At 46.9% G+C, this 26,739-nt stretch overlaps 1 protein-coding gene across 2 annotated transcripts in view; it reads left to right on the plus strand.

Annotated features, from left to right (window-relative positions):
- Window positions 1-26,739, plus strand: part of LHFPL3 (LHFPL tetraspan subfamily member 3) — an 830,591-nt gene that overhangs the window by 715,634 nt on the left and 88,218 nt on the right. The window contains exon 3 of one of the 2 annotated variants that reach the window (XM_069628075.1): window positions 7,479-7,505. The exons of the other annotated variant lie outside the window; for it this stretch is intronic. Within the exon in view, the coding sequence (XP_069484176.1) occupies window positions 7,479-7,495 (17 nt within the window). The 3' untranslated portion in view covers window positions 7,496-7,505. The remainder of the gene's footprint in view (window positions 1-7,478; window positions 7,506-26,739) is intronic. 2 annotated transcript variants of the gene reach the window in all.

Raw genomic sequence — 26,739 nt, forward strand, 5'->3', positions numbered from 1 at the left:
ACCATTTTAAGTAGACCGGCCCTACCGGCCATCGAAAGCGGAAGCTTACCCCAGAATTCCATGGATTTTTCTAGAGCGTCTTTGGCTCTCACCGTGTTAAGTGTATGTTCCGTGAATGGGTCCCGGTGTATGGTGATTCCCAGGTATTTAAAGGAGGTCGCCTGCCACTCCAGATCCAGGGCGGGGAGGGAAGGGCCATTTTTGTGTAGGGCGGCTAGAGGGTAGAGGCAGGACTTCTCTTTGTTAATACGAATACCCGTGTATCTACTGAATCCGTCCAGTGTTTCTAGGATGTAGGGCAGGAGGTGTTCGGGGTTATGTAAGAACAATAGCGTATCGTCCGCATACATAGAGACGAGGTGGGTCTCTCCGTCAATTACAATACCCCCATCTCCGTATTCCTGCCTGAGGTACGTGGCTACGGGTTCGGTGGCGATGATGTATAGCATCGGGGAGAGTGGGCAGCCCTGGCGAGTGCCTCTATGTAACGCCCATTTGTTTGAGAAGGTCCTGTTCGTGCGCACCCTAGCGGTGGGGTTGGTGTAGACAAGCCGGGTCCATCTCAGGAAAACAGGTCCTATCCCCATTTTAGCCATAGTGGCATAAAGCCATTCCCAACGCACTGAATCAAAGGCCTTGGCGGCGTCTAGTGACGCCACCGCGTATTTCTGAGGCCTCTGCTCCGTGCTGTATATAATATGGTGCAGCCTACGCAGGTTCTCTGTTATGGAGCGACCGGGCACGTAACCCGTTTGGTCCTGGTGGATCAGGTGTGGAATTACCCTTCGCAGTCTACTAGCTAGCAGGGAGGTTAGGATCTTGCAATCAACATTTAACATGGAGAGGGGTCTATATGAGCCGCAGTGCGATCCGTCTTTCCCGGGTTTCAGGAGAGGGACAATCACCGCCTCCCTCAAGGAGTCGGGGAGGGCACCCCGCTCGTAGGCTTCATTGAACACCTGTGCCAACAATGGGGCCAGGGTCTCCTCATACAATTTATAAAATTCCCCGGGGAGGCCATCAGTGCCTGGGGACTTACCGGTCGGGAGTGATCTAATGATTGCCTTGACCTCATCTGGGGTGATGGGTTCGTCCAAGGCTTCCGTCATATGGGGCTCAAGCCTGGGGAGATCTATGTCGTCCAGGATGTCCTCTATATCGGAGACGTCCACGGGTGGGGGTTCGGCGTATAAATTGCTGTAAAAATCAGAGAACACCGAATTAATTTCGGTCTGGGTGTGCACTAAGGAGCCATCTGGTTTGAGTACTTGGCAAATGGGGGTTCTGGGGGCTTCTCTCTTGTACAGCCAAGCTAGGAGTTTACCAGGTTTATCACCTAGAGCGTGGGTACGTTCAGTGTGTTTGGCATAGCTCAGCCTACCCAGGGACTCCCAATGTGTGAGACAGGTTTGTTTGAGGTCAATCACCTTCTGTAAATGTTCTGGGGATGGATCTAGTCTGCCTTCGAGCTCCCCCAACTCGCTCTCTGCATGTTCTAAGGAGGAAGTAATCGACCTCAGTGCTCCACCCATGGTTGCAATCATCTCCCCTCTCAGGACCACTTTGTATGCCTCCCAGGCGGTGCCTATGTGTTTCACACTGTTGAGGTTCCTTTCCCAGTAGTCTTCAGTCCTATCAGCGATGTGTTCACGGAGGGCTATGTCTAGGAGAGCTTCAGCCCTAAGTCTCCAGGTGGGGACCGGGGGTCTAGGCGGGTAGATCTCCCAGGTGGCTACTAGTGGGGAATGATCGGACAGTACTCTGGGCTGGTACTGAGCACCGCCGAACGTTGCCTGTTGTTCTAGGCTCACAAAGAGGTAGTCTATCCTGGTGTGGACTGCGTGAGGAGGGGAGTAAAAGGAGAATACACGTGCATCTGGGTGCTGTTCTCTCCACAAATCTTGGAGTTGTAGCTGCTGTATCAACCTTGACAGGATTTTGGCAGGCGGGGAAGGGCGTGTATGCTTATCGTCCGACCTGTCTTTCAGGGGGTCTAAGGTGCAGTTATGGTCGCCCCCCCATATCATGGTTTGGTCCCTGTAAGGGCCGAGGCGTGGATACAGGGAGTGGAAGAAGGTGGTTGCATCATGGTTTGGTGCATAAGTGCTGACTAGACAGACCTCTCTCCCTTCAATGGTACCACATGCAATTGCCATCCTGCCCTCATTGTCTGCTTTGGAGCCGACCAACCGGAAGGGGACAGAGGGGTCCACCCAGATCAGGACACCCCTGGCGTAGGAGGAGTAGGAGGAACCTATCAGGGTGCCACGCCAGGCCTTTGCCAATGCTTTCAGTTTGTCCGACGTAAGGTGTGTTTCTTGTAGCAGGGCTATTTTGGTTTTGCTTCTTTTAATATAGGAGAGTATGCGCCGTTGTTTCACGAAGCTGTTCATGCCTCTGACGTTCCACGTCAGGATTTTCAACGTATCGGCCATGTGGGATTTGGGATTCTGGTGGCCATGTCCAACGCCACCGGGAGCACCACGAGTGGCCGGAGGATCGTGGGGGTCTTGTGGTTTCCAGGAGATTCGTGCATGCGGGTCTCAGCCGGGTTACTTGCGTCCCCGAACCTCTGCTTCGGTGGCTGCCAGCCTATCCAGCGGAGGGTAGGTGCCTCGTCCGTGCCGACTGAAATGGATGTAGATGGTCTTGGTTGTCCCTGATTCGGGCACTTAACAACTGTGCCAACTTCCCCTGTCCCGCCCCCCCGTAACTGTGAACTTCCCCAACATAAACCAGGTCGAGTGAGGAGCTCCTCACTATGACAGACCCGTTTCCGCTCCTTTAGACCGAAGGACGGTCGCATGGTGCCCTACGGGCGGGTAATGAATACCCTTAACAAGAAAGAACTTCCAGGGGTAGGAGAGTGTTCGTCCGGGCGCCTCGTGTTGTGAAATCTGGTCAGCTGCGGCGTAAGTGGCCGTTCCATGGTGGGGCCTCCGAAAGGCACCGGGGCCCTGGGAGATGGGGCTCAGCGGGGTTGTCGTTTCTTGACCTCGACATCTGGGATCTGCTCCCTGTCCATCCAGTCTCGGGCCTCTGCCGGGGTATCGAAGAGGTGAGTTCTGTTGTTTCGTATCACCTTCAATCTGGAGGGGTAGAGGAGCATATAGCGTAGGCCAGCAGCCTTCAGTCTTGCTTTGGTGTGTATGAACTGTGCCCTCTTCATTTGCACCTGAAAGGTATAGTCAGGGTAGATGGATATCTTGGCTGAACCCCTGCAGATCTGGCCGCCTGACCGCGAGAAGGTGAGGATGGTTTCCCGGTCTCTGTAGTTAAGTACTTTTGCGATCACGGGTCTGGGTGGGTTGCCCGGAGGGGGTTTCGATGTGAGGGATCGGTGAGCCCTTTCGATTACAAAGCCCTGAGAGAGTTTTTCTGCTCCAATCTCCTGTATCAGGAGATTCTCTACGAAGTTCGTGGGGTCCGATCCCTCGATGCCCTCCGGGAGCCCCAGGAGGCGAATGTTGTTGCGGCGTGCGCGCCCCTCTGCCTCCTCGGCCCTGTCTTCCAGGTTTTTAACTTTTTGTTGAAGTACATCGACATCTTTGAGGAGCACTGTCTTGGCTTCAGTGTTCTCGCGGACCTGGGCCTCCAGCACCTCTGTTCTGCCGGCCAGGGATCGAACGTCCTGGCGCAGGAGGTTTAAGTCTATGGCGACAGCGTCTATTTTATGCTCCACGGCAGCCTGGGAAAGTTTGATAGCTTCAAGGATCTGTGTGTTACTAGGTTCCGCTGAAGGCCCCAAGGGGTCGGGCAGGTCTGCAGCAAGAGTCTCGCTCATGTTATCTGGCGCTGTGGGCCCCGCCGCCGTGAACGTGTCGATGGTGGTCTGGCGTTGCTTAGCCCTTGCTCCTTTGGTAGACATGTCAACTGAGCCTCAGGGCTTCACTGCTGACGAGGTGGCCGAGGTGAGCCGCTATGGAGTGGCCGAGGAAGCCGTATCGGGTGGGCCGCGATGGCGGATCGCTGTATGCTGTGGGCGGCTCCGTAGGCGCAGGGGGGACGGGTAGTGTGCCGTTTCTTCGGATTACCAGGCCGGGCACGCCTGTGTGTGTCGGTTGCGTTAGTCCCCCCCGCTCACCTCGAAGGGCCTCCGAGGCCCTGGCTCCCGGTTCTGTGGCTGGCAGCGCCCTCGTCCGGGACGTTCCAGGCTGGTCGTCCCGTTGGCACCTTCCGTCGTTCGCGCTCCAAGCTTCGCGGGTGCCCCGCAGGACCCCCTCGTCAGTCCAGCTGGGCGTTCGTGTGTCCTCGGCCCTCAGCTGAGTGTTACGGCGAGGGCGGCTTTAGGGCGCGGGCCGCCGCGTCTTGCAGGGCTCGAGAGCCGCCATCTTGGCCCTGGTCCGCGGGATCGTGTCGCACGGTCTATTGGGCGAGACCGGTCCTCCAGGGTCACAGGAATCGACTCGCAGGTGCAGCAGGATGTCGGCCCTCGGTGAGGCGGTTCGTGGGGTTCGGGGCCCCCGAAAAAAGTAGTTAAAAGCAGCTTATGATGGTCGCATCAAGCGGAGCGCAAGGAGCGAACGTCCTCTTCACATGGCGGTTAGCCACGCCCCAATTGTGTTTACACTTTATGTTTTAATCTCTTATTTCTATCTTGCAAAGTGCCTTGTTGTTGCAATTTGGTGCTCTAAAAACACAAAAATAAAAATAAATTACAATGTTTCTTAGGATGTACACAGGGGATAAAAAATGAACCCTCTACCAAAATGATTCCAGTCTCGTTGTTTCTGTGTTTCAAAGTGTTATTTTTCAAATGTCTCGGAAGTTCAATTTACACGCATTATCTGGGCAAATAAAGGACCCAAACAGCCCTATAATCACCTTGTGCTCCCGCCAGACAGTGGCGGATGTGCTCTCCCAGACATTCTTGCTATACTACCGGGCAGAAGTTAGTTGCACTATAATAAAAGCTATGGACACACTCTCGATATCTGAATAGCTGTTTCCTGTTCCTAGGCAGTGGCATAAGTTTGAATTCTCAGGCAGCATATTTATTAGGAAAAATCTAACTTAAAATATCACAAGCTATAATTTTGGTAGTTATACATTTGGTAGTTAAGTCCTGCCATTTATGGGACAATCCTAGTCTTCTTAAGTCATTAATGGCAGACATCCTTGGCTACTGTTACTTATATGCATGCCATCTGCATCTTAGCTATGCTGGCGCAATATCATTGTACAAACTTAAAATTATTGTAGGTTCTAAAATCTGTCGTCCTGCCATTTTTTTGGTGGTTTCCTATGTAATGAAAATTACATTCTGTTAAATTGTATTTGATACACAATCTAATAACCTGTGACTGGAAAACATTGACACCCAGAAGTGGTCCATATTGGTAACACGAGTTGCTCGAACGGCACTATCTGGAAAGATCAGATGTTCACTGCCCCATCCAATGCCCATGGCTTTTCGATTCCAAGTCGCCCGAGTTTAAATTTGGTTTGCAAAAAAACTTTACTGGAGATTTGATTTAATGGGCTCCAAAAAATAATAAAATCAAACCTTCTAGATTTCATGTGCTTCATGGATAGCAAATGAATGGACTCTGTAGGGTTTTGTTAAGATTGGCCTACTTTTGGTTTATATCATCAATAAAGCCAGTAGGATACCTCTGTGCCTCTGATGTCTGTGTGTAACCTAGGAAACTGGTGTAGGGATGCACAGCTTTTTTCATAAATCTATAGTTATAAGCAATTCCGTAATTTAAGTAACTTCAGAAGCCCTGGGTAAATCCTTGTCTATAGGACTATTACTGTAAAAGAAACAATGCCCATTCAAACTGAATGAGAGACCCAAGGCACTCTTATGGGATAAACCCTCAATGTATTAGATTAAATCAATGGAATTAAATTATTTTGAGAAAATCCTTCACATTCATTTATTAAACAAATACATCTCATATCTTTTGAGATATGTATATTTTTAACCCCCAAAAATTGTTTCTCAAATTCAGTACATGCACCTTCAATACATTTAATGAAGTACATTCATATCACAAAAATCTATTAATTGATGCTACAAATGTGTACATTGGACTCTTTTTATCCACAATTACTGTTGTTAAGTCGTATGAAGAATTTCATAACAAGACCTTATGTGAAGCATCAATTAACCGCTTGAGAGTGTCTTGAGCCTTTCATTCAGTTTGAATGGACATTATCTGTGTGTAAACATCACAGAATTGAGTCCCAGCAGGGCCGACTCAGTCCTTAATCCTTTGCAAGGTCAATAGTTTGAGTTCCATGAACTGGGTAATAATGGCACACATATTCAGTTCTAAGGGACCATTCAATGTGCGGTATATGCTAATAACTCAGAAATATTATTGATATTATCAATTCTTTAACAAAAACGCTTCCACCAAGATCCAAAGACTCTCGGTGGTGCAAAGGCAGCTCCCTGGTAGCCTGTATAATTTCCTGGGATTTGGCTCTGTGCCTTTTTAAGAACCCTACACATTTTGGGAATTGTACCCTCTTCTGAAGCGGCAACTAGCACCTCAATGAATGCCAAAGAGCATGACTACCTCCTTGAGAGCTTTGCAGCGCTCTCCCATGGATCCTGGCCTCTCCCAGAAAACCTAACAGTGGGCTTTCTTCCATGCTAAACAAAAATACCCTAGACCCAGTACTGTCATAATTCTGCCCTGCAGAGATTAACCAGTAAAGATTGGTATTAGGATGTGGCCTCATGCCAACTCTACCCTAGACTTAAATCACATAACTTAACGTTTCATGTAGGTCACTGAATGGATGCAGGAGTGTGCACTTGGAGCATTCCTGGCAATCTTTCTCAGTGGTGGGCCGGCCTACATGGAACCTTGGAGATTTCTTGGTGAGCCTCTGCACACTGGGCCTCTTTTTTGAGGGTACCCTAGTTCCCTGACCATGTAACTCCCTCTCCCATGCACCCTACCCTCTTCTTTCCATCTTCCTATATCCCCCAAATCTCTTTGTTCTGTTAAACTACTTGTTAATCTCTATATAGTAACCAATATGCTTTCAAATTCACTATTTCACTCAATTTTCTTGGATAGCCCCCCATCTCCTGCAAATGGTAAATAGATGAGCTTGGTTTGCTTGCACTGTGGAAAATGGGGCCACTTTCAAAAACATTTCCAGGGCCACTTTTGCTTCTGAGTCCGCCCATGGTCATTATAATGCTGATAAGTGCCTGCAGTCCCTTGTGTGGTGCGCTATGGGCAAATGCAATACTAGGCCCAAATATTTGCATTTGTGTCAATGCATGCGTGGAATGAGGTCAAGATCTAGAAGTGGGTAAATAACCCTATTAATGTCCAGCTCTTTTATTTCTTCTACATGTTTTTTCACTGTAACATAGAAGTCTTGTTAGAGTTGACAGCATAGTTGCCAACATAGTTTCAAATCTCACTGCTCTTAAGAGTGAAGACACTATATACATGGTGATACAAACCTAGCTTACCTTAACCAACCTGTTTTTCCCTTCCCTGCAGATGATGGCAATGCTTAAAGCAATTGAGGTATGTAGCGTGTAAGGCATCATGTATGCATGGAGCTCAGTGAGAGGAGCTGTGAAGTGTGTGCGTGTGTGTTCTTCCTCTGCCCATCTGCATGGCTTTATGCTGTGGTCTTGTGTGCTATATATTACTAGGCAGCATGTTTCGTGACTTTAAAGCTACGATGACCACATAGCTCCAGGATGAAAATGTGAAGCTAAGCCTAAAGAGAAGTATATCTTTCCCTGAGGTGCACTCCCACCACAAGGCACGGTAGAGTATGCACCCATGTACACATTACAGGGAAAGACGCCACATTTGTAGATTGTTCCCATTGTGAACTGTGTCTCACTGTCATCTGGAGTTATGCAGTCAACCTATGTGAACTAGACATGTCAACATCAATTTCCTTTATGTCAACATTGGTGTTGCTGTTTGTGTACATCCATTAGCATAATCCTGCAGCCTATATTGTCTTTGGATTCGGATGGTTAACTTAATTATTTGGGCAATCATGCTTATTTTCACAGTACAAACGAATGATGTTAACCTATACAATTCAATGCTACACAGGGTGATTGGGAACCCTCGGTAAACAGGGCTCGAGATAGAATAGGTGATCTTGGGGAATCCTCCATATATGTATGTTGCATCGGGTGGCTAGCTTCAGGAATTCAGTGGTGATCCCTGTGCTCCGGGGACAGAACAGGGAATTAAGCTGTGTCGCTTCATGAAATCCTGGGACCTTCTCCAGGTGTATGTCCCCACCGCCTTACCATTTATACTGGCCTGATCTGTATGGGGATCCTTGTCTCCAGCCTCAGGTTTTCCTGAGATGGTGAAGCATGCTGTCTATTCCGTCCAGTCTTGTCCATCTATTGGGCATAGGAAGGGCTCTCAGTTCCCAGAATTATTTTTTTTCTGGTAGGCCGGGCATTACAGCAGCGTCTACTGAAACTGTCTCACCCTGTAACTCGAGGTTAACCTGGGTTTCGGGAGAGACCTTGTGATCTTCATGAGCAAAGGTTATTTGGACACAGCTATCGGTCGGGAGCTGTTCTGTGTCCACCCAGATTGTGGCCTGTCTACTTCCAGAGTCAAGTAAGAAGGTTACATTTGGCCATCTAGGTCCACTGTGATGTGGTAATCTTTACCCCCTTTACCTAGGGCTAATACCTCTAGTTGTTTACCAGGACTCTCTCCAGATCTTCGGGCTCCAGCCACTATTCTTATTGATCCACTGCAAGGAGCTTGGGATAACAGTAGCTGGTGTTCATGGATTTGTCTAGGATTTTCTCTGGAAACCAGAGAGATATTCTGTGTCTTCCTCCAGGTGTAGCACTTGGAAGCTAGTGTTTCCATTCCTCTGAGCATAGATAGTCAGTCTCCTTCCACCATATTTCCTCCAAGATGTGTATATGACTCCCGGGTGCTGTCAGTTCTGGGCCCACTCCCACCCTCATGTGGAGCATGGCTTTTGTTTGAGGGTTGTCTTCACTTACTGGGTTCCAAGACTGTTCCTTCTTGACTGATGTCTCTGGTTGTATAGGGAAAGAATGGCATGTAATCTGGCATCCATTATGCAGCGCTTTTAAGTCATACCAATGATACATAAGGTGCTATATAAATGCCAAGAAACATAACCTGACATATTTGAGTATGGGCTACTGTCATTGTCCTCTTCAGGTGGTGATGCAAGGAGTTAAAGGTCTGTTGTAAAATGAGTCTCTTTTAGTTTCTCCAAAGTCAAACTCTCACCACGTTTATTGCACATGCTTGAATGCTGAATTCTTATGTATATTTTGTGAGGGATGCTTCCAAAAGACAAATGATGAAGGTCTCCCAGCCCTCGATGATGGAATCGGGATCATGACCTAGCCACTCAAGGATATCATGTTTGAAGTTGCCATACCCGATGTTACCCTTAGGTCTGGTCTGGTTTGCTGATTGTGCATACACTGTCCACAGGGGAGTGATAAACTTTCCCCAGTGCCCATCTTGCAGTTTCTTCAACTCTTCCATACTTAGCAAAAAAGTGTCCCAGATCCTTTCCTTCAGAGTAATTATATAAATTAGCCGGGAAAGGCAGCAGATCCTGCGTTGTCTGGGCCAACAGCACCCCCAGCTTGCCATTTATGTGCATTTGGCCGTCGACCGGCACCTTGAGCAGGTTCTCTACAAACATCTCAGGGTCAAGGTGGGATCCTGTTTCCTTCCTCTCCTAATCTGAAGTCTGCATTTGGACCCAGCTGAAAAGTTGGCAGGGAGACTGACACCATTGACTGACACTCACTGTTGGGGGAGTCTTCCCAACCGACCTGTCCCTTCCCCCAGCTAAGTAATATAAATGAGAGTGCTTTTACCCGTTGGGCCAGTGCTTTTTCCGCTGCACGGGCTACATTCAGCCCTACTGTCTCTAGGCCTGTGGTTTTCTCCTGACAACATATGGTATGCCGAGAGACCAATGGAAATCTCATGACCATTTAAACATTCTCTATCTGTGTTTGGGCCAAACAAGCTATGGTGTTAGGCAATCCAAAAAGCTATCTGTGTGTACCCCAGATTCTCTGTAGGACCATGCTCCTTACTCTTTCTTTCTCTCCCATGATCAGGCCTGTTTCCTTGGTGGTATTCTTTGAGGTTGCAGCTCAGGCTTCGGGGCCATGATGGAGTCCTCCTAGAATCTCCTACCCTGTAGCCCCACCTGTACACTTAGGTCTTTCCACAGGATTCAGATATGGGGCAGCCAGCAGCTAGGGTTACCATCAACTTTCCCCTCCTGACTGGAAGAAACAAGCTAGATTTTTAACCTGGATGACCTAAGCTCTTTGGAACTTACTCACGCTCCATTCCTGACCTCCTGTTCACCATTTCCTGGTTAAAGGTCGTGAAGGATTTAGCAAACTTTGCCTTTCTCTCAAGACTGTTCCCTTTTCTCTTCTCTTGGGCCTTCGCCTTCCCCTCCTTGCCTTTGTCTCCCTTCTGCACTATGTCCCGCCCTCCACATTCCTTGGTTGTACTCTCTGTTCTGTACTTTTGCTTAGTTCTTTCTCCATCCTCCTTCCTTTCCTTCTACTTTAAACATTTTTCCACTCCTCTGTTTTCCATTTGGATTCTGAGTGTTTGACCTCCTACTTCCCCTCCTTAATCGGTATCAGGTAATATTATCCCCACCAAAAATATTGCCGTATATATGGTCGTTGGGAACGGCCATAGGCGATATTTTTAGTGGGGATGAAATAAGGGTTTTTCGGGAGCGGAGGTTAAAGAGGATTCCCCGTTCCTTTTAAAATAATACAGGAGTTGCGGGGGTGTGCCCCACAGCTTCCATGCCTTAATAACGCCGCAAAAATATAGCAATATTTTTGTATGGCGATATTTTAGCGGTGATATTAACACATGGAACTGCTTAATCGTGGGTTGCTTTTTTCCTGCATCTTCATGCCTTTCTCTTTTCCCTCGCCATCTCCTTTCCATCTCGTCCTCCTTTCTATTTTCCTGCTCCTCTCCACTCTTCCGCTTCTCTCCACCACCTCTCTTCCCTTTCTCCTCTCTACCTCCTCCTACGCTGCACCCTCTCCACTCCTCCTTTCTACTTCCTTGCAATATTGCCATGCTGTAAACTGCACTCTCTAACTCTCCTGAACCACCATACTCTGACTCCTGAATCCTAACTCTCACCCTGTCCCGCCTCTTCTATCCCCTTAATATACACTAGCAATGCTGGGCTATGAAATTGTGAGAGCGCTATCGACTGTGTTGGTGTTGCAAGTGGACAAGGTGACAGAGTGAAGCCTTCACAAACTACCAATTCCACAGATGCTCCGAGTTGGGTGGCAGAGAATTCTGTGTCTCAGCACACTGTGGTTTGTATCTGGCAGTCCGCAATCTTGAAATTATTCTGTAGCTCCCCCTTCACTCCCTCATTTCCCCCCATCTTTTGGTTCCCCGCCGGAGCCATTGGACAGCCTTGTGGCATTACTTCCAAGGTAGGCTTACAAGCATGTCTCTCACAAATACACCAGATTCATTACCAAAGTTATAGGTTGTGTCACCCCATGGTCGTTCATGTGTGAGAAGCTTTCACCCTCAATATTCTAGCTTTCTTTTCTATACTTTGCACCCTCTTGTCATCTACAGCAGAGACCACAGGGTGGTGGGTAATCATCTGCAAACATGGATGGAGTGGGAATAGTGATCTCAAGGACTCTATGCCACTTCGAGGGTCAGAATTACAGAGTGGAGGGCGGTCAAAAGGCCCCAGGGCACCCTACTGCCATCTCCTGCCCTAACGCATCAACCATCCATCTGCACCAGAAAGAAAACAGAATTCTTTTGTTTAATTAACAAGTAAATATGTAAAACTGTCACCTGACTTAGATCAGCAATAAAAATGACATTCTATTGGTTGACTATCTATTTTCTTTTCTCTCAATTGACCAGATCAAATACTAAAGTTGCATAGAACCAGACACCATCAATCAATGGTCCATATGCGATAATGCCATAATCAGCCAATCAGTCTGCAATTCTGTCAATCATTCAGCCAATGTGTGACAATAAGCACCACAGCCAACATTACCTGCAACATCTGTGAGCAAACAAACCACTTCACTGGTCCCAGATGTGTTATAGACACAGCAGTTTACCATTGAACTAACCTAAACCTGACTTGACCTCTGAAGTTATGTGCTGGGAGGTTTCCCCCTACATCTCTAAATCTAGACACAAGCATGAATTATGTTCCAGAAGAAGGTCTTCCCATCTGTATGATCTTCAAAACAAAGCTGACGTGCCCTTCTCGCACTTAGAATTCATGCAATATCTACATTGCAGCTTATAAACAATCCTAAATAATTTGTCTTAAAATGGACATGATCCTCATGACTGGTCTTGATTACCACTGTCCTGAATCAAGGCAGAAACTGAAGGAGCATATGTATGGACGCTTGGCCAGTCGGGTCTAAGGTCACCATCAGGGCCTCCATTGAATTGGGAAACTAAACGATTCCAACAACACTTGGGACAGGATTGGTGGTAAAACATGGTTCTACTTTTGCACCGTGTTCAGATGGTCCATGTCATTTCCACGAAATAAATTAGCTCATGGTAATTTACTTTGTGGAAGTAACTTTTATTTATTTATGGGGAGGATCCCCCTGAGCTTCCGTCCCTCTGCACAACCACCCCTACCCCAAACCCCTGCCCACGCCCTTTAACCCACAAATATATACATATATTCAAAGCAATTTGAAGTTATTTCCACAAAGTAAATTACCACAAAGTAATTTACTTTGTGGAAACATCAGGGAGACCAGTCGTATATATCTATACATGAAAAGGGGCCCATTGCTGCTCTCAGTTCCCATCTTCTGGTATTGCTCTAACTCCATGGGGCAGGCAGGTGGTCACCCAGCTCCCTACTGTAACTCAACTAGGAAGCTGCACTGAGGTGAATACCTGGAGTGGGCTCTAGCTGTGAGCATGCTGACATAGCATTTCCTAACAGAGCACTTCATACCCCTTAATGGCACAAGTGACAACAAATCCAAAGGGGTTCTCAGAAACTGGGGTCAGAATATACCTAGGTGACAGGCATGCTGAGAGGTCTGGGCACACACCAGCCAATAATTATGATGCTCTCTCTGTCACTTAAATAGAGTCTTTTCTCATATGGATTCATTTTAATATTATCATGTTTTATATAACACTTCATGGTGGATTTCTCCCAAATATTAGCAGTGTACTATGTGACGAATCCCGGAATGTCACTTATACTCACGGGGAGACCCTTTCAATGAGGTCAGGGAGGTGAGGCCGCAACCCGGAAATTATTGTGGAGGTCAAACAAATCCTTCCAATCAAAATTTGAATGACCACCATGTCCCATCCTCAGACAGACAGCCTGGTCGAGCGCTTTAATAAAACACTGACAAATTTCCTTAAAAAGCTGTAGAAGCTGATGGAAAACATTGGAACATGATGTTCACTTGGGCCCTGTTCGCCATCAGGAAGGCTCCCAAAGTATCCCTCTGATTTTCACCCCTGGAAGTCCTTTAAAGGCATGATCCCAGGGAGGTTTTAGACATGCTAAGGGGAAACATGGAAAGAAAGGGATGGGGCTATCTTACCGCCGTCCCAAACCACACAGCATGTTAAAGAGCATATGGGTGTGGTAATGGGATATAGTCCATACTCAGCTAGCTAAGACCCAAGAACACCAAAAAGCCGAATATGACAAAAGAGCTGTCACTCAATTTTTTTCTGTTGGGCAGAAGGTCCTAGTACTACCTCCTACCTCTGTACCTAAAATGCTGTCTCGCTGGCACGAACCTTATCAGGTATTAGAACAGAGTGGCCCCTGTAGCTACCGGTGGAAGACTTAAGACTCAGGTATATCACGTTAACTTCTTAAAGGAGTGGAAAGAGGAACCAGTGTAATCTTCCTTTGTGGTAATGGCCAGTCTTCTATCACAAGAGGCAGACGGATCCAACTTAGTACCAGCAGTTCTTCCACCATCAAGACATCCAAGATCTTTTAGATTAATTCACAGAGGTCTTTAGCTGTGAGCCTGGGAGAGTGAAGGGGATTTACCATCATACACGCCCTCCTCCCGGGAAAGTCATTAATCTCCAGCCCTATCGGCTCCCCAAAGTCCAAGAGGTGGAAAAAATGCTGACCACAGATATTATTGAACCAGCACAAAGTCTGTTGTCCTCACCAATAGTCCTGGTGGTGAAACCTGATCAATCATGGAGGTTTTGCAAAGACTTTAGAAAGCTCAATGCCGTGTCCCAGTTTGACAACTACCCGCTGCCACATATTGAAGATCTTATTGATCGACTGAGCACAGCTGTCTATCCCTCCACAGTTGATCTTACCAAGGGCTATTGGCGGTGTCATTAAACCCAGAGAACAAAGAAAAAACTGCATTCTCCACCCCTAGAGGACTATTTCACTTTAAAGTCCTTCCATTTGGGCTCCATGGTGCTCCCACCACTTTCCAGAGGTTAATGGACTAGATTTTGTGAACGTGTTCCAGTTTCTGTGGCGCTTATCTGGACAATATTGTTATTCACAGCAAAACCTGGGAAGAACCTATGTACCATCTGTACAAAGTTACTAGAGCCCTGAGACAAGGCAACCTAACTGCCAACCCCAAGAAATACCACTTAGCCCAATCAGCAGTTAAGTACTTGGGTTTCTTTGTGGGAAATGGACTGGTTCAGCCACAGTTAGAGAAAGTCTGGCCTGTTAAAAAAAAAACATCCCCAGGACTGAAAGGGATTTGAGGGCTTTACTAGGACTTACCAGTCACTATAGGAGGTTCGCAAAATCATACGCTAATTGTAGGATAACTTCCCCTTCTTCCTCAACCACTCCACTAGGTGTCCTTGTCACGCCACCAGAAAAAGTTAAGAATACTGGAATTCATGTGTCAAAAACATATCTCCAAAATATCAAGTAGGTATGAAACGGTACAAAAAAGGTAGCAGACGCCCCTCTCTGGAAAGAACATGGCATGATAAATAGTTCTGTGGTTCTTTCCCACTTTGAGAGTCCGCAGCCATTGCTTTTTGCTCACTGTACTTTTCAAGAAGCCGGAATAACCATTTGCGTATCAGTCTTTGTCCCGCCCCCAAGTCCAGCACCGAAATGCCGGACCACCCTCCTTTGAACAGGAGTACCAACAGCAAACCCTGACACGTGTTTCAGCCTTGTTGGGCCTCATCAGTAAGGTGGAGCCGTGCCTCTCTGAGCCGGTTAGATCTGGAAGATATGAAACATTGCACAGTTTTCCGCTGATGACATCTCTTCTGACATTCGCTGAATAACTCCATGTTAAAGTGACATTTCTTGGTATTAAGCAGTGGGTGTTTCTCTCCTGAGTTACTATCTAAGAAAGTTACTTCAACTTTGTTCTTTATTGCTCAATATTATGATATAATGCGTGCATGGTTAATGTCTTCCCTTTTTGTATTAATGAATTGTATTCATATAGAATCATTTTACATTGTGATTTTAGATCGTTTTAGGTACTTTAATGAATTGCGTCAAACAATTTGATAAAGTGTTATATATACAGGCATTGATGTTGATTGCAAATAAAATGTTTACTGCAGAGTGTAGCCGTCAGCTTATCATATGTAGAAATCTTTACTGGGTGTCAGTAAAAGGTAGGATAATCATAAAAAATGCCTCAATATGGGGGTGTTGCCACGCAGATATGCCTTGAGAGCGCTCTGCTCGTCTGCCCCTTTCAAAAGGCGTTTTTGGCTTTTCTGTTCACCTTTGTGGCCTAAAGGGGCTGGGACAGGCATATCAGCATGACCCTCACACAGGACTGTACAATTTTCTCGACAGGAATTTGGACTCTCCTGAGTAACAGATTACGTAAGGCACTCTTTAACATGATAACTGCCGCACCACTATATAGCTAGCTTTAATGGACATTCACTGAGGAATCGCCGCAATTAATTCCAGAGTGGTCAGTGTCCTCAGAGCAAGGACTTTAAAAAAAAGTTCCCACCACATCGTTTAACAGGGCCTACACGGGGGCTTTTTGTGACAAACTCGGGGATGGCAGTAGATGTGCCCAGGGGTCAAGTCCTAAAAATAAAAGTGGGGGGACTCATCAACAAAGGCAATGGGATGTGATGTCGCCATAAATTAGCATATCAGGGTGAAATATGCACATTTCATTAAATTGACTTTGAATAACAACCCAAATTGTACAGGACGAATACCATTTGCCTTTCATGAAATCAACACACACACACACACACAAAGCCAAGAGAGGATTTTTTCTTCTAATGGTGTTTTTGAAAACGTTAAAAGGTGTGCATATTTTAAACTCCAAGAACCAATACAAATGTTTTCCCTGGAATGTGCAGTAGCAAAATGGGACTTTAGTTGTTTGTTATTTTCCATCAAGTTATCATAGCTCTCAACTCACCCGCTTTTGGCGGGTGTCACCCTCCTTGAAAGCAGATGAATCACCCGCCAACTCCCTCATTCGCCCATTAACTTCTATGGGCCTCTCACCCGCCAAAAAGAAAATCGGGTGTTTTCACCTGCTTTGCTGACAAAAAAGGTTGGCAGCTATGAGTTATAGTGCAGTGGTGAAGTGTCTGACCTGCTAACATGACGACTGCAGTTCAGGTCGGCTTTAATTCATAAATTCAAGGAAGAGTTCTTATTTTAGCTGGGGGGGACTGAGTCCACCCTCTGAAAAAAGTGGGTGGACTCCGACCACCCGCGTGTACCCTTGACTTTAGCCCTGGATGTGCCCTGCCTCTGGAAACTGCTGCTAAGGGAGAGCAGCTGCATTTGTGTGTGGTAGGTGACAAAGAGGCAACCTACTTGGGGGATCCCCAAAAACGAGGTATGAACATCGTGCACCCAGCGGTCAGTAAGAGTCCTGATGCTGGGGATTGTTGAATCCGACGGTAGAGGGTCCGCCCCTCTGTTGTACCTGCCCCCACATGGTGTCTCTATATAAATGTCAATTTCCCTGCCTCCCCGCTCCCAGGTCCCACCCCGCCCCCCTTCCACCACTAGACTGTATAATCTGATGCACACAACCGCCCACTGTTGTAGACAACTAGTCTGTAACTGTTCCCCCATTACTTCAATTCGCCGATGCGGCCGTATCCTGGCCCTTTGTGGTCTCTCAGGCCTCAGCTCTGGGCGCTCCATCACATCTGCTGGCTTGCGGACAGATCGAGCTTCAGCCTCCGACTCTTTCCCACCCACGTGATATGATTCATCTGATTGATAAATGTCCTCTTCTTCTGACTGGCTTCTTCTCAGCCTCCAGCTCCTGTGAGGAGTTCCTGGTTATCAGGCGTTGATCGCCAGCGGTTACCATTGAACCCTTCTTGTGAGTTATTATTAGTGGGTCCTCATGAAATGTAGCTGTGTGTTTGTGGGTTTATGGTTGTTTGACTACAACCATATCTCCTATCTCCAGGCAGGACTCCTTCGCTCCACGCTTGGTGTCAGCATTCTTTTTCATTTTATCTTTTGCTATCCCATCCTGGGTTATAATGACGTCATCTTCCTGGTATTTTTCAGAGTTACTAGGGATGTGTAGTATCCGAGCGCGTAGACTTCTTCCAAACATCACTTCCGAAAGACATTTCCTGGTGGTGCTGTGTGGTGTATTTCTGTAGTCTCTTAATAATTGGTGAAGTACTTGTTCCTATGATTGTCCTGTGTGATGGGCTATTTGTAGTGACCTTTTGAGGTTTGACACAAATCTCTTGATTGTCCCATTCACTTGAGACCACAGTCACCTTTCTGTGTTTTAACCCCAAATATTCTGCAAAGTTCCTGAAGTCTTGTCCTGTGAATGGGGACCATTGTCTGATTTTACTGTTTTCAGAATGCCATATGTGGGGAAGATTCTATTCAGCACTGGTATGACATGATGCGCTGTAGTATGCCGCACTATCTGTGCTTCTGGGAATCATGAATACTCATCCATTGCCGCTAGCACGTATTTCTCCCTTCTATAGGCCCAAAGAAGTCAATGTCAATTTCATCCCACACCCTCTCAGGAGGTTCCGTCATCTGGAGTGGCTCTGGATGCCTTGCTGGGGTGATGAGACAGAATCCAGCTTTTGGAACCACACTTTTTGGCCTAGCATCCTTTTGGTCAATACAATGGGCCTCAATCTACGTTTGCTGGTCCGGAAACAACAGTGCCGGTAAGCTTACTGGCACTGTTGTTTCCCGACAGGCAAACTATGTGTTTGCCTGCCGGGGCCAGTGTGCCCGACAGGTCTGACCTTGCCGGGCAAAGCTGTCACGGAAGCACTGGCACCATTGACAACGGTGCTGTTGCTTCCATGTCCCCATTCCCATCGGACTCTATGGGAATCTGGCTTAACAAAATTGCCGGCACCTGACTTCCCTGCCGCTGGACTTGGAATAGCCCAGTGGCACCGGGGAAGTCAGGCGTCTGTATTTTTGACGGGTCTGCCGGCAACCCGCCGGTAGCACCAGCACGGTTACCGCCAGACCCGTAATGAGGCCCAATGCCTCTGTGCCCTTTATGTGCGAATTCTACCTCTTGGTGCCTCAGACATGTTGGTATGACCAGCTTGTTTCCATTGAGCAGTAGCCCTTTTATGGACACTGCCAGTTCCTCTTTTATCAATAGGAAATTGTCGACATCCTTTTTTATCCCAATCAATTCCCTTTTTCCTTGTTCCTTGGCTCTCCTCCATTTGCTGCAATGAAGGCCTTCCATCACGATTTGGATGGGCATGTCCTTTTCTGATTCTTGACCACGTGTTAGGTCACCTTTCAGCCTGGCTACACATAACCAACTGAGACATCATCTATTGTTGTACATTCAGTTGGAATTTGTATTAAGTACCTGCACTACCTGTATTATCACTTGTCACAATAGGTGGTGGTTACTCACTGATTCCCAAAGCACGGGATTGTTTTTAGCTTTGGATGAATGCAATTGAATTGTTTACTCAGTTACACTAAGGTTTTTGTGAATATGAACTACCCTTAAATGCACTGAAGCCCCTTTTTAAAAAAAAATCACTAAAAAAAAGAACAACTGCATAACTTTGAAATGCATTTACAGCAAAATAAATAATTTAAAAGCTGTACTTTTCATATCTATTTTTTGTCTGTACTTTTCAAACCTAATGAGCACTAATACAACTAGAATGTCTCTGCTAGTTTGTGACATGACAGAATAACTCTAGGCCTACCAGAATTATTAAGTAGACCCCAAATATCAAAGACGTCAGGGCAAACCCCTTCTTGTACCTTTTCTGATTCTTGCACAATGAATCAATTCCTTGGGGAATTGCCTTTTGTATCACATATCTGATGTAACTGTCGGCCACCAATGGTTCTGTTGTCTCTGCTTTTTTCGAGTGTCGCGAAGGGAGGTCTGCCGGATTTTCATCTTTGCCTGGTCTGTGAACGATGTCGAATGCATAATCCTGGAGTCAGAGACCCCACCGGCTATGCGTGGTGGTATTTTGGTTTTAGGATTTCCAATAAAGAAATAACCGGGCTTGATGGTCCATTATAACCGTGAAAGGTTTACGATAGAGGAATAAGTGAAAGTGCTCACAGGCCCATACTACTGGCAGGCTTTCCTTTTCAGCCTGGGAATAGGCCTATTAGGTTTTGGATAGACTTCTACTGGTATATGATAAGATGTTTCATTGACGTGTTGTGTCCTCTCCTGTTTGAGCTAATATGGCCCCTAGCCCCACTGGACTTGCGTCCACAGTTAGTTCTGCGTCTCGTGAGATGTCGAAGTAGGCCAGGTTTTACACTTCCGATATCCTCCCACAGATGATTGTGAACGCTTCATGGCACTGCAGGGACCACTGGAATGGCATGTGGTGTTTTGTGAGGGCCCTCAAGGGTTTGCTGATAGTAGCAAAATCTTTAATGTACTCATTCAGTAGCTTGCCACCCTGAGGAAGAAGGACCTGAGCTCTGGCACATTAGTTTGCAGAGGAGTCTCATTTAACGCAGCCACTTTCTCTGTATCTGGTGTTATCCCTTTCTCTGGGAATATGTGTCCAAAGAAATGCAGAGTTCCTTTCCTGAACTCACATTTGTCCTTCTTGAGAGTGGTAGTTGCTGCCTCCAACGTCATGCATACCCTGGACAGTGTGTCATTGTGCGTTTCCACGCTGGTGCCAAATCCTAAAATATTGTTGCTGTAGTTAATGCATTTCAGGATGTGTTTTATAATATTGTGTATTTTGACTTGAAATATTTCATCCACTGAGGACAAGCCAAAACCTAGCCACTTGTACCTGTAAAGACCAGGTGTGTCACTAAGGTGGTGATGTAGCAGCTCTTGGGGCTCAGGACCAACTGATGACACCCTTTATTAAGGTCCAAGTTTGGAAAAGCCTTTGGCCCCTTTGAGCAGGTGTATCACTTTGGTGATACAAGGTCTAATGACCTCAGATCCTTTCTTTGGACTGTGATGATGGGAGACACCCACAGTGTTGGTCCCAACGCTGGTTCTGTTATGTCTTGTTCTAGTAGTTTGTGTAGTTCTTCCTCCACTTGTTTTTGTATATTTACTGGAATGCCCCTGTAGTGTTGGGCTACGGGTGGGACAGTTTCATCGATGTGGAGTCAGATCTGTCTGTTTAGTTTCCCTATGCCCTTAAATAGCGTTGGGAACAGTTGATCTATTTTGTCCACTGTGTCTATGTATTTGTTGACCATGAGTCTGTAGAGTATGTGTATCAGTCCCATGTCTATGGCATCCTCGAAGCTTAAAATACATCCACTTTCGGTCATTGACGCTAACATATGCACTGAGAGCCTCTATTCCTGTGTTTTGTATCTGCAAGATGCCTCGAAGTATCCTTTGCAGGGTAGCAGAGTTTTTTATCCTTATGGGTAAATGTCAACTTCTGAAGGACAAAGCTTTGTTGCATGTGGGATGGTTGTGTATATCTGTTCACTTATGACATTTATGGTAGCATCTGTGTCCACCAGACATTCCGTCTATAGATCATTTATTTGCATTAGCAATGTTGGGCTATGTTCTGTGACTTGTTTGCTCCCTATTGCATATTGGTATCCTTTTTGTCTCTGCTCGCCTTCCGAAGAGCTGAATTCGCTCTCCAATGGAGACTTCTCCACCAAATGTCCGACATGTCGTCTGGATCTCCTTTGTGGGTGGGCTGCTGTCATGCAATGTCTTCTTATTTTCCTCATTCTTCTCGCCTCTCCTGAGTCTTTGTCACACCTGTTCCCGTCTTTATGCTTTGCGTATGTTTTTACCGCCACTGACAACAACGCCATTGTTGATGTGTTGGGACTATCCCTGTGTTTGCTCAGGCCACTGCCTTCTCCTTCGGGCGGGTTTCTTGATATCCTGCAGACTGACTTGAAATGGTTCTCTCCGCCAGATGCTGAGCACAGTTGTCCTAATGCTGGGCATGTGCTTTCATGAGGACATTTGTATCCTAATCGGTAGTAAAATGGTTCTATATGGGGCCTGAGTCCTGGTGCGGTGGCCATTTTGTGGATTCTGTCAGGTGTCGAGGTAGCTATGGTTGTCTTGTTCATGGCTTCTGCCTGAAGCTCCACTGCCAGTTCTGCCCTTACCAATATCTGTATCAGCTCTAAAGTTTGAGATTTTTGTAGTAACGTTTTCTGAAAATTTACAGATTTACTTCCGGCAATGATTTGTGAACGTAGTGCCTCGTTATTGGAATAGTGGTTTGAAATCGCAGGTTTTTAGCTTTACTTGCAATCTCATTACAAATGTGTCCATGGTTGCCCCTTTTCTTTGTCTGGTGGAGTGGTATTCGTGTCTCTTGTAATCCACATTGGTATGTGGAGTGAAGTAGTCAGTGAGTGCTGTTTTTAACCCCTGAAACATGTTGACAGAGCTTCTGCAGCTTGTTAATGATATTCCTCCTGGCTGGTCCCACTGTCAGCTTCAGAAAGCACTGTATTCTATGGTCTTCCATCGACCCCATTGTCCCTACATACAGCTCAAAGTCTTCAGCCTACCTGGCCCATCAGGCCCCATGTTGCTGGTGTCTGTAATAGCTAATGCAGCATGCATTTGAAGCATAAATGTTCCTGCGTCCTGGCTGGTGCATGGGTAGGCAGTGTAATTGCTACAGTCGCTGGAATCTCCTGGGCCTCATGATCTGACATGACTGATGTGACAGGCTACTTTCTTAGTGGGCATGGGGATCAATTCATTGTGTCTTGCCCTTATTGTGGCTGTGTTTTGATGGGTGTCACGTGCCTTTGGTATGGTTTTCTTTGGTTCGGCCTCGCCTCACGCCACATTCTGGCTGTATTCTGCAGGGCCTTGTGTCCCAGTCAGCATGGCTATCATCCGCTGTGCATTGGCCCCAATTCTGGGCCTCATCCGCCGCACCCGCAGTGTATTCTTGCCTCCTCCCGCCTGCACCTACTTCCAAAATATTGTGTGCACCTTTCAGCCGCTTCCCACGGTCGGACTGTCAAGCGTCCGCCGATGATGTGACGTTCTCACCCTGGCTCCTGGCGGCCTGGTGGAAATCATCCCAGGTGACCCTGTATACGGGCCCGCACTGAGGACAGACACTATGTATCGGCACACCCGCTCGTCGCCAATGTTGAAACCAACAGAAGGGGTTCCGCCCCTCTGTCGTATCAGCCCCCCTTACAGAGTCTCTCTTAATGAAGACGCAGACACAGAGCACAGGAATAACACTTCTTTATTCCTCACTCTCTCTATTAACCCAACCCGACACGTCATCTCCAGGGTCTGGCAAGATTATATCCCCCAGTAAGGCGACCACACTCGGTTTTGGATCTTAATGTCGTACTTGCAGCGGTAGCCCATAGACAATTTGAACCAATGGCCTCAGTAGACATCAGATGATTCACATGGAAAACAGCCTTATTGGTAGGTCACACATCAGCATGCATGGTCTTTGAGATTCAAGCACTACTGCCCTCTGAGCCGTACAAGGTGGTGTTGAGAACCCACCCAGGATTCTTGCCAAAGATTGTATTAGCATTTCACTCCAGCCTTCTTTCCTAACCTGCAGTCGGATGCGGAAAAAGCACTACAATGTTTAGATGTAAGAAGAGTGCTAAGGTTCTATATGGGCAGAACCAAGTCCATAAGGAAGACTGGGGCCTTGCTTTTCAAATTCAGGGGATCAGCGCTGGGTATGCAGTCCTGCAAGGCTTCTATAGCAAGATGGATGGTGGCGGCCATCACAGAATCCTACAGACTGCAGAACAAACAGTGTCCAGCCAACATGCATACCCTTGCGATCAGTGCCAAGGCAACAGCGGTAGCCTTCCAAAGGCATGTACCATGGCAGGTTATCAGCAAGGCAGCAGCATGGGCCTTCCCTACCGCCTTCTGTAAGCATTACAGCTTGGACAGCAGCGATAGATCTGGCGCAGCATTTCGACAGGCAGTCCTGAAAACCTTTTTGCATCTTAATTAAGCCACTCGCCTCCCAAAGGGCTGTAATCCGTTGTAATCGCCCATCAAGTATGGAGGAAAGGGTATGTGATGTCGGAATAATTAAAAGTTACTCACTGTAGTGACTAACGTTCTCCTAGTCCAAAGTCCCCTTTAAATTGTCAAATCCAGAACAGCTGGTCGACACATAAAAGGGGGGCAAAGATGAGGCAGTGGAGGGCAGGGTCTGCGGAGCACGCGTGAGCCCCAGCGTGCATCAAATTTAAAAGGGAAATGCGCTTTTTTGTGGGGGGAAAAAGGTTCTGTTCCCGTCCCTAGCGAGACCGCCCATCAAGTATCTAGGAAAGGGGACTGTGGACTAGGAGTACATTAGTCACTACAGTGAGTAACTTTTAATTATTAAAGCAAGACCCACTTCTTTGCCATCATGCTTCAAGTTAAAATCTCATCCTCTATCATTGCTAACTAAAGTAAAAGCTCAGTGTGTATTTTCACCCTCGAGTTGATTTTGCAGCCCAAATGAATGGAATTGTTAGTATCCCTTCCTATTACATCCATCTATTCAGACAATCCTATCTGGATTATCACAGTGCATTGTATATAGGTTCACCAAATTATGTGAAAAACGGAAACCCCTTTGTATAAAAACAGTGTATATATATCATGAAGAATGCTACGTTTAGACGCAGATAACCCCAATTCGGTCCCAACTACACTGGCTTGCTGTCATGGACAGAATCAGACTGTCCCCGCAGACCCATAATTGCATCAATGGTAAAGCTCCTCAATATAAAAAAAAAACAATCAAACTCTGTCCCCAGATTGGAGCTCTCTGTTTCACCAATAACTGACAACTTTTAGCTCCAAGATGCAATCTGTCTTCTGCAGGTGGTCGTTTTTCTGTGCAATCTGCCAACGTTTGGCTCCAGAGAACAAAGAAGCCAGCTGGTTCAGCACAGCCGGTGAGTCAGAGGAAGCTGATATCAAACCAAACTGTGTTAAGCCCAAGGTTGCGAGTAGCAACATTTTGAATGAAAGAAGAAGGGACTTGTGTGTGTTTTGAACTTTAAAGAAAGCCCAGTCGAGGTCCATGTGCAGAGGGGTTCGGCGCCACTTGGGTGCTCATTCAAAGACTCTGACCGGGATCTGTTTTTGAAACTATAGCAACCAAAAGGGCCTAGGAAAGGGTGGCGTGAGGCGTCAGAGAGGTCCTACGAGGGTCACTTCAAATCCCTTGTACATTCGAAAGACTCTGACCCATTGCCAGAGGAAATCTAGGGGAAGGGAACCCTGATTTCCACTACGATTGTGAATTATGATAATTGGCAGGGGTGAACCTGACAGATGGATGCTGAAACAAAGCTAAAGAGATGGAAACCCTGCTTTCTAATAAAACTGAGCAATAAATGAACTGTATTAAGTATACATGAACTGTGTTGAAGAAGGGCCCTAGTGAACCCGACGGAGGGAGGCCCGTTTTTGTAAAGAGGATCCGAGCCCGGCACAGGAAGATCCAAGGGACAAAGAGCAATCGCCCAAAGAACTTTTGTTTGTTAGTCATTGTGAAGTCCGGGCGAAGAACAGTTGCCAAAGGTGCAAGATCACTGAGAGAACCTTTCTTTGTTTGTTACTTTGAATCAGCAAACCTTCTTAGGCAAGAGACTATTTGCAGGAAAGAGACTTAGCCCCTGAAGGGTTTTTGATATCGTGAATTGAACTATGAACCTCGTGCTGTCGAGGCCCAGGAGTGGGCTGTGCTCGAGAGCCCCGCCTTGTCCGGTGCTTCAAACGTGGGGAAGAGAGAGCCATCTAAACCATCCTGACTTATCATTTTGAATACAGTTCTTTCTTTTCTGGTGAACATATCCCACACTCTTTTTGTAATTCAGTAGTAAAGATTGGCAAAAGGCGGGGCGTGGCTAAGTAGCCATGCAGTAAGGACGTCTTTTCCCCTGCTCCTGCTCGATCCAGCATGATCCTGGCCTACCGAAGTGGATCCTGCATATTTTAGACTCCGAAAGTACATCAACCTGTGGAAGAAGAGTGGGGGAACACGTGAGCGAAACCAGAGGAAATTCAGAAGCAGCATAGCAGAGAACACGCCTGCTGAAATATACACCGTTGCAGACGGCTGATTATTCAAGATGGGGGAGGCCACGGGAACAGTCACTCGATCCGACTCTGTGATAGCACGTAATACGTAGCACCAGCACTGCTGCCGGTAACGCCACAGTAACCCGGCCTGACCCCACAGTGGTAAGGCAGCACTGATAACGGAGCCGAAAAAACCACACTGCGGTCGAAGAAACCACAGACGCCGACTGGAGCAAGCGGCTGTAGAGCGAGCCGAAGTGAGGCGCAGCCCAACTCAAAGAAGCGAGGAACGGTGAGCGATAGCAGAAGCAACCGTAAGATTGAAGGCATGACTGCGTGACCCATCGGAGAGTCCGGTTGGAACAGTTGTGACCCTGAGAACTTCAAGAAAGGACGGACTAATCGGAGCGCACAAGTAACACTGCGCGAAAGCGCATGATAAGGTGAGCAACAAGGGCACTTGTCACAAAAGCAGCTAAAGTCCAATGCCTCCCCAAGACCAGAGAGGCACTAAAAGCACACAGAGCACAAGTTAAGATACTTTACACCCCCCGAAGCGGGGTACGAGCAGAAGTAAACCACAAATACAACATACCCGGTAGGGGGGGCACACAAACAGGGGATGCGCAAGACTACATCCCTGCAGGCACGGGCCTGATAGCATGCCCCATGGAAGTTGAAGAAGCCACCTGTTTGAATGACTCCAGGAAGTAGACGGCCAACTGTGGAGTAATGTGTCAGCCATTCTGAAGGTACGCAAGACCACCCAGTTACGCGAGTAAGGCTCCATGAAAGTCTATGAGGCCACACGTTTAAAGGATTTTGATTCACTGAAGGCGAATGAATATACCAATTATTCGAGGGAGCCTCAATTGAAGTGCATGAGGTCACCTACGCAGAAATAAGTCAGTCTTCCAGTAAGCATATGTGACCCCCCTGTGTAAAGGACTGTGTGTACTTTCAAGAGACCACACATTTGAATAAGTGAGTCCATATGGAAGTGTTCGTGGCCTCCGATGAAGTAATGCGCCAGTCTCCACAACGAGTACAACCTCATAGATGTGTATGTGGCCACTCGTTTAAACGCTGCAAAGAGAGGTTAGCCCAATGCAGTAAAGAAACGGCAGTCACGTCCGACTGCAAAGTATACTGATCACACCCCGCTGCCAGTACTGAAGCCTTGGAGTAAGGAACACAGCTAC

The sequence above is a fragment of the Ambystoma mexicanum genome, chromosome 12 (genome assembly GCF_040938575.1).
Source record: "Ambystoma mexicanum isolate Mex_15411 chromosome 12, UKY_AmexF1_1, whole genome shotgun sequence".
Taxonomy (NCBI): Eukaryota; Metazoa; Chordata; class Amphibia; order Caudata; family Ambystomatidae; genus Ambystoma; species Ambystoma mexicanum.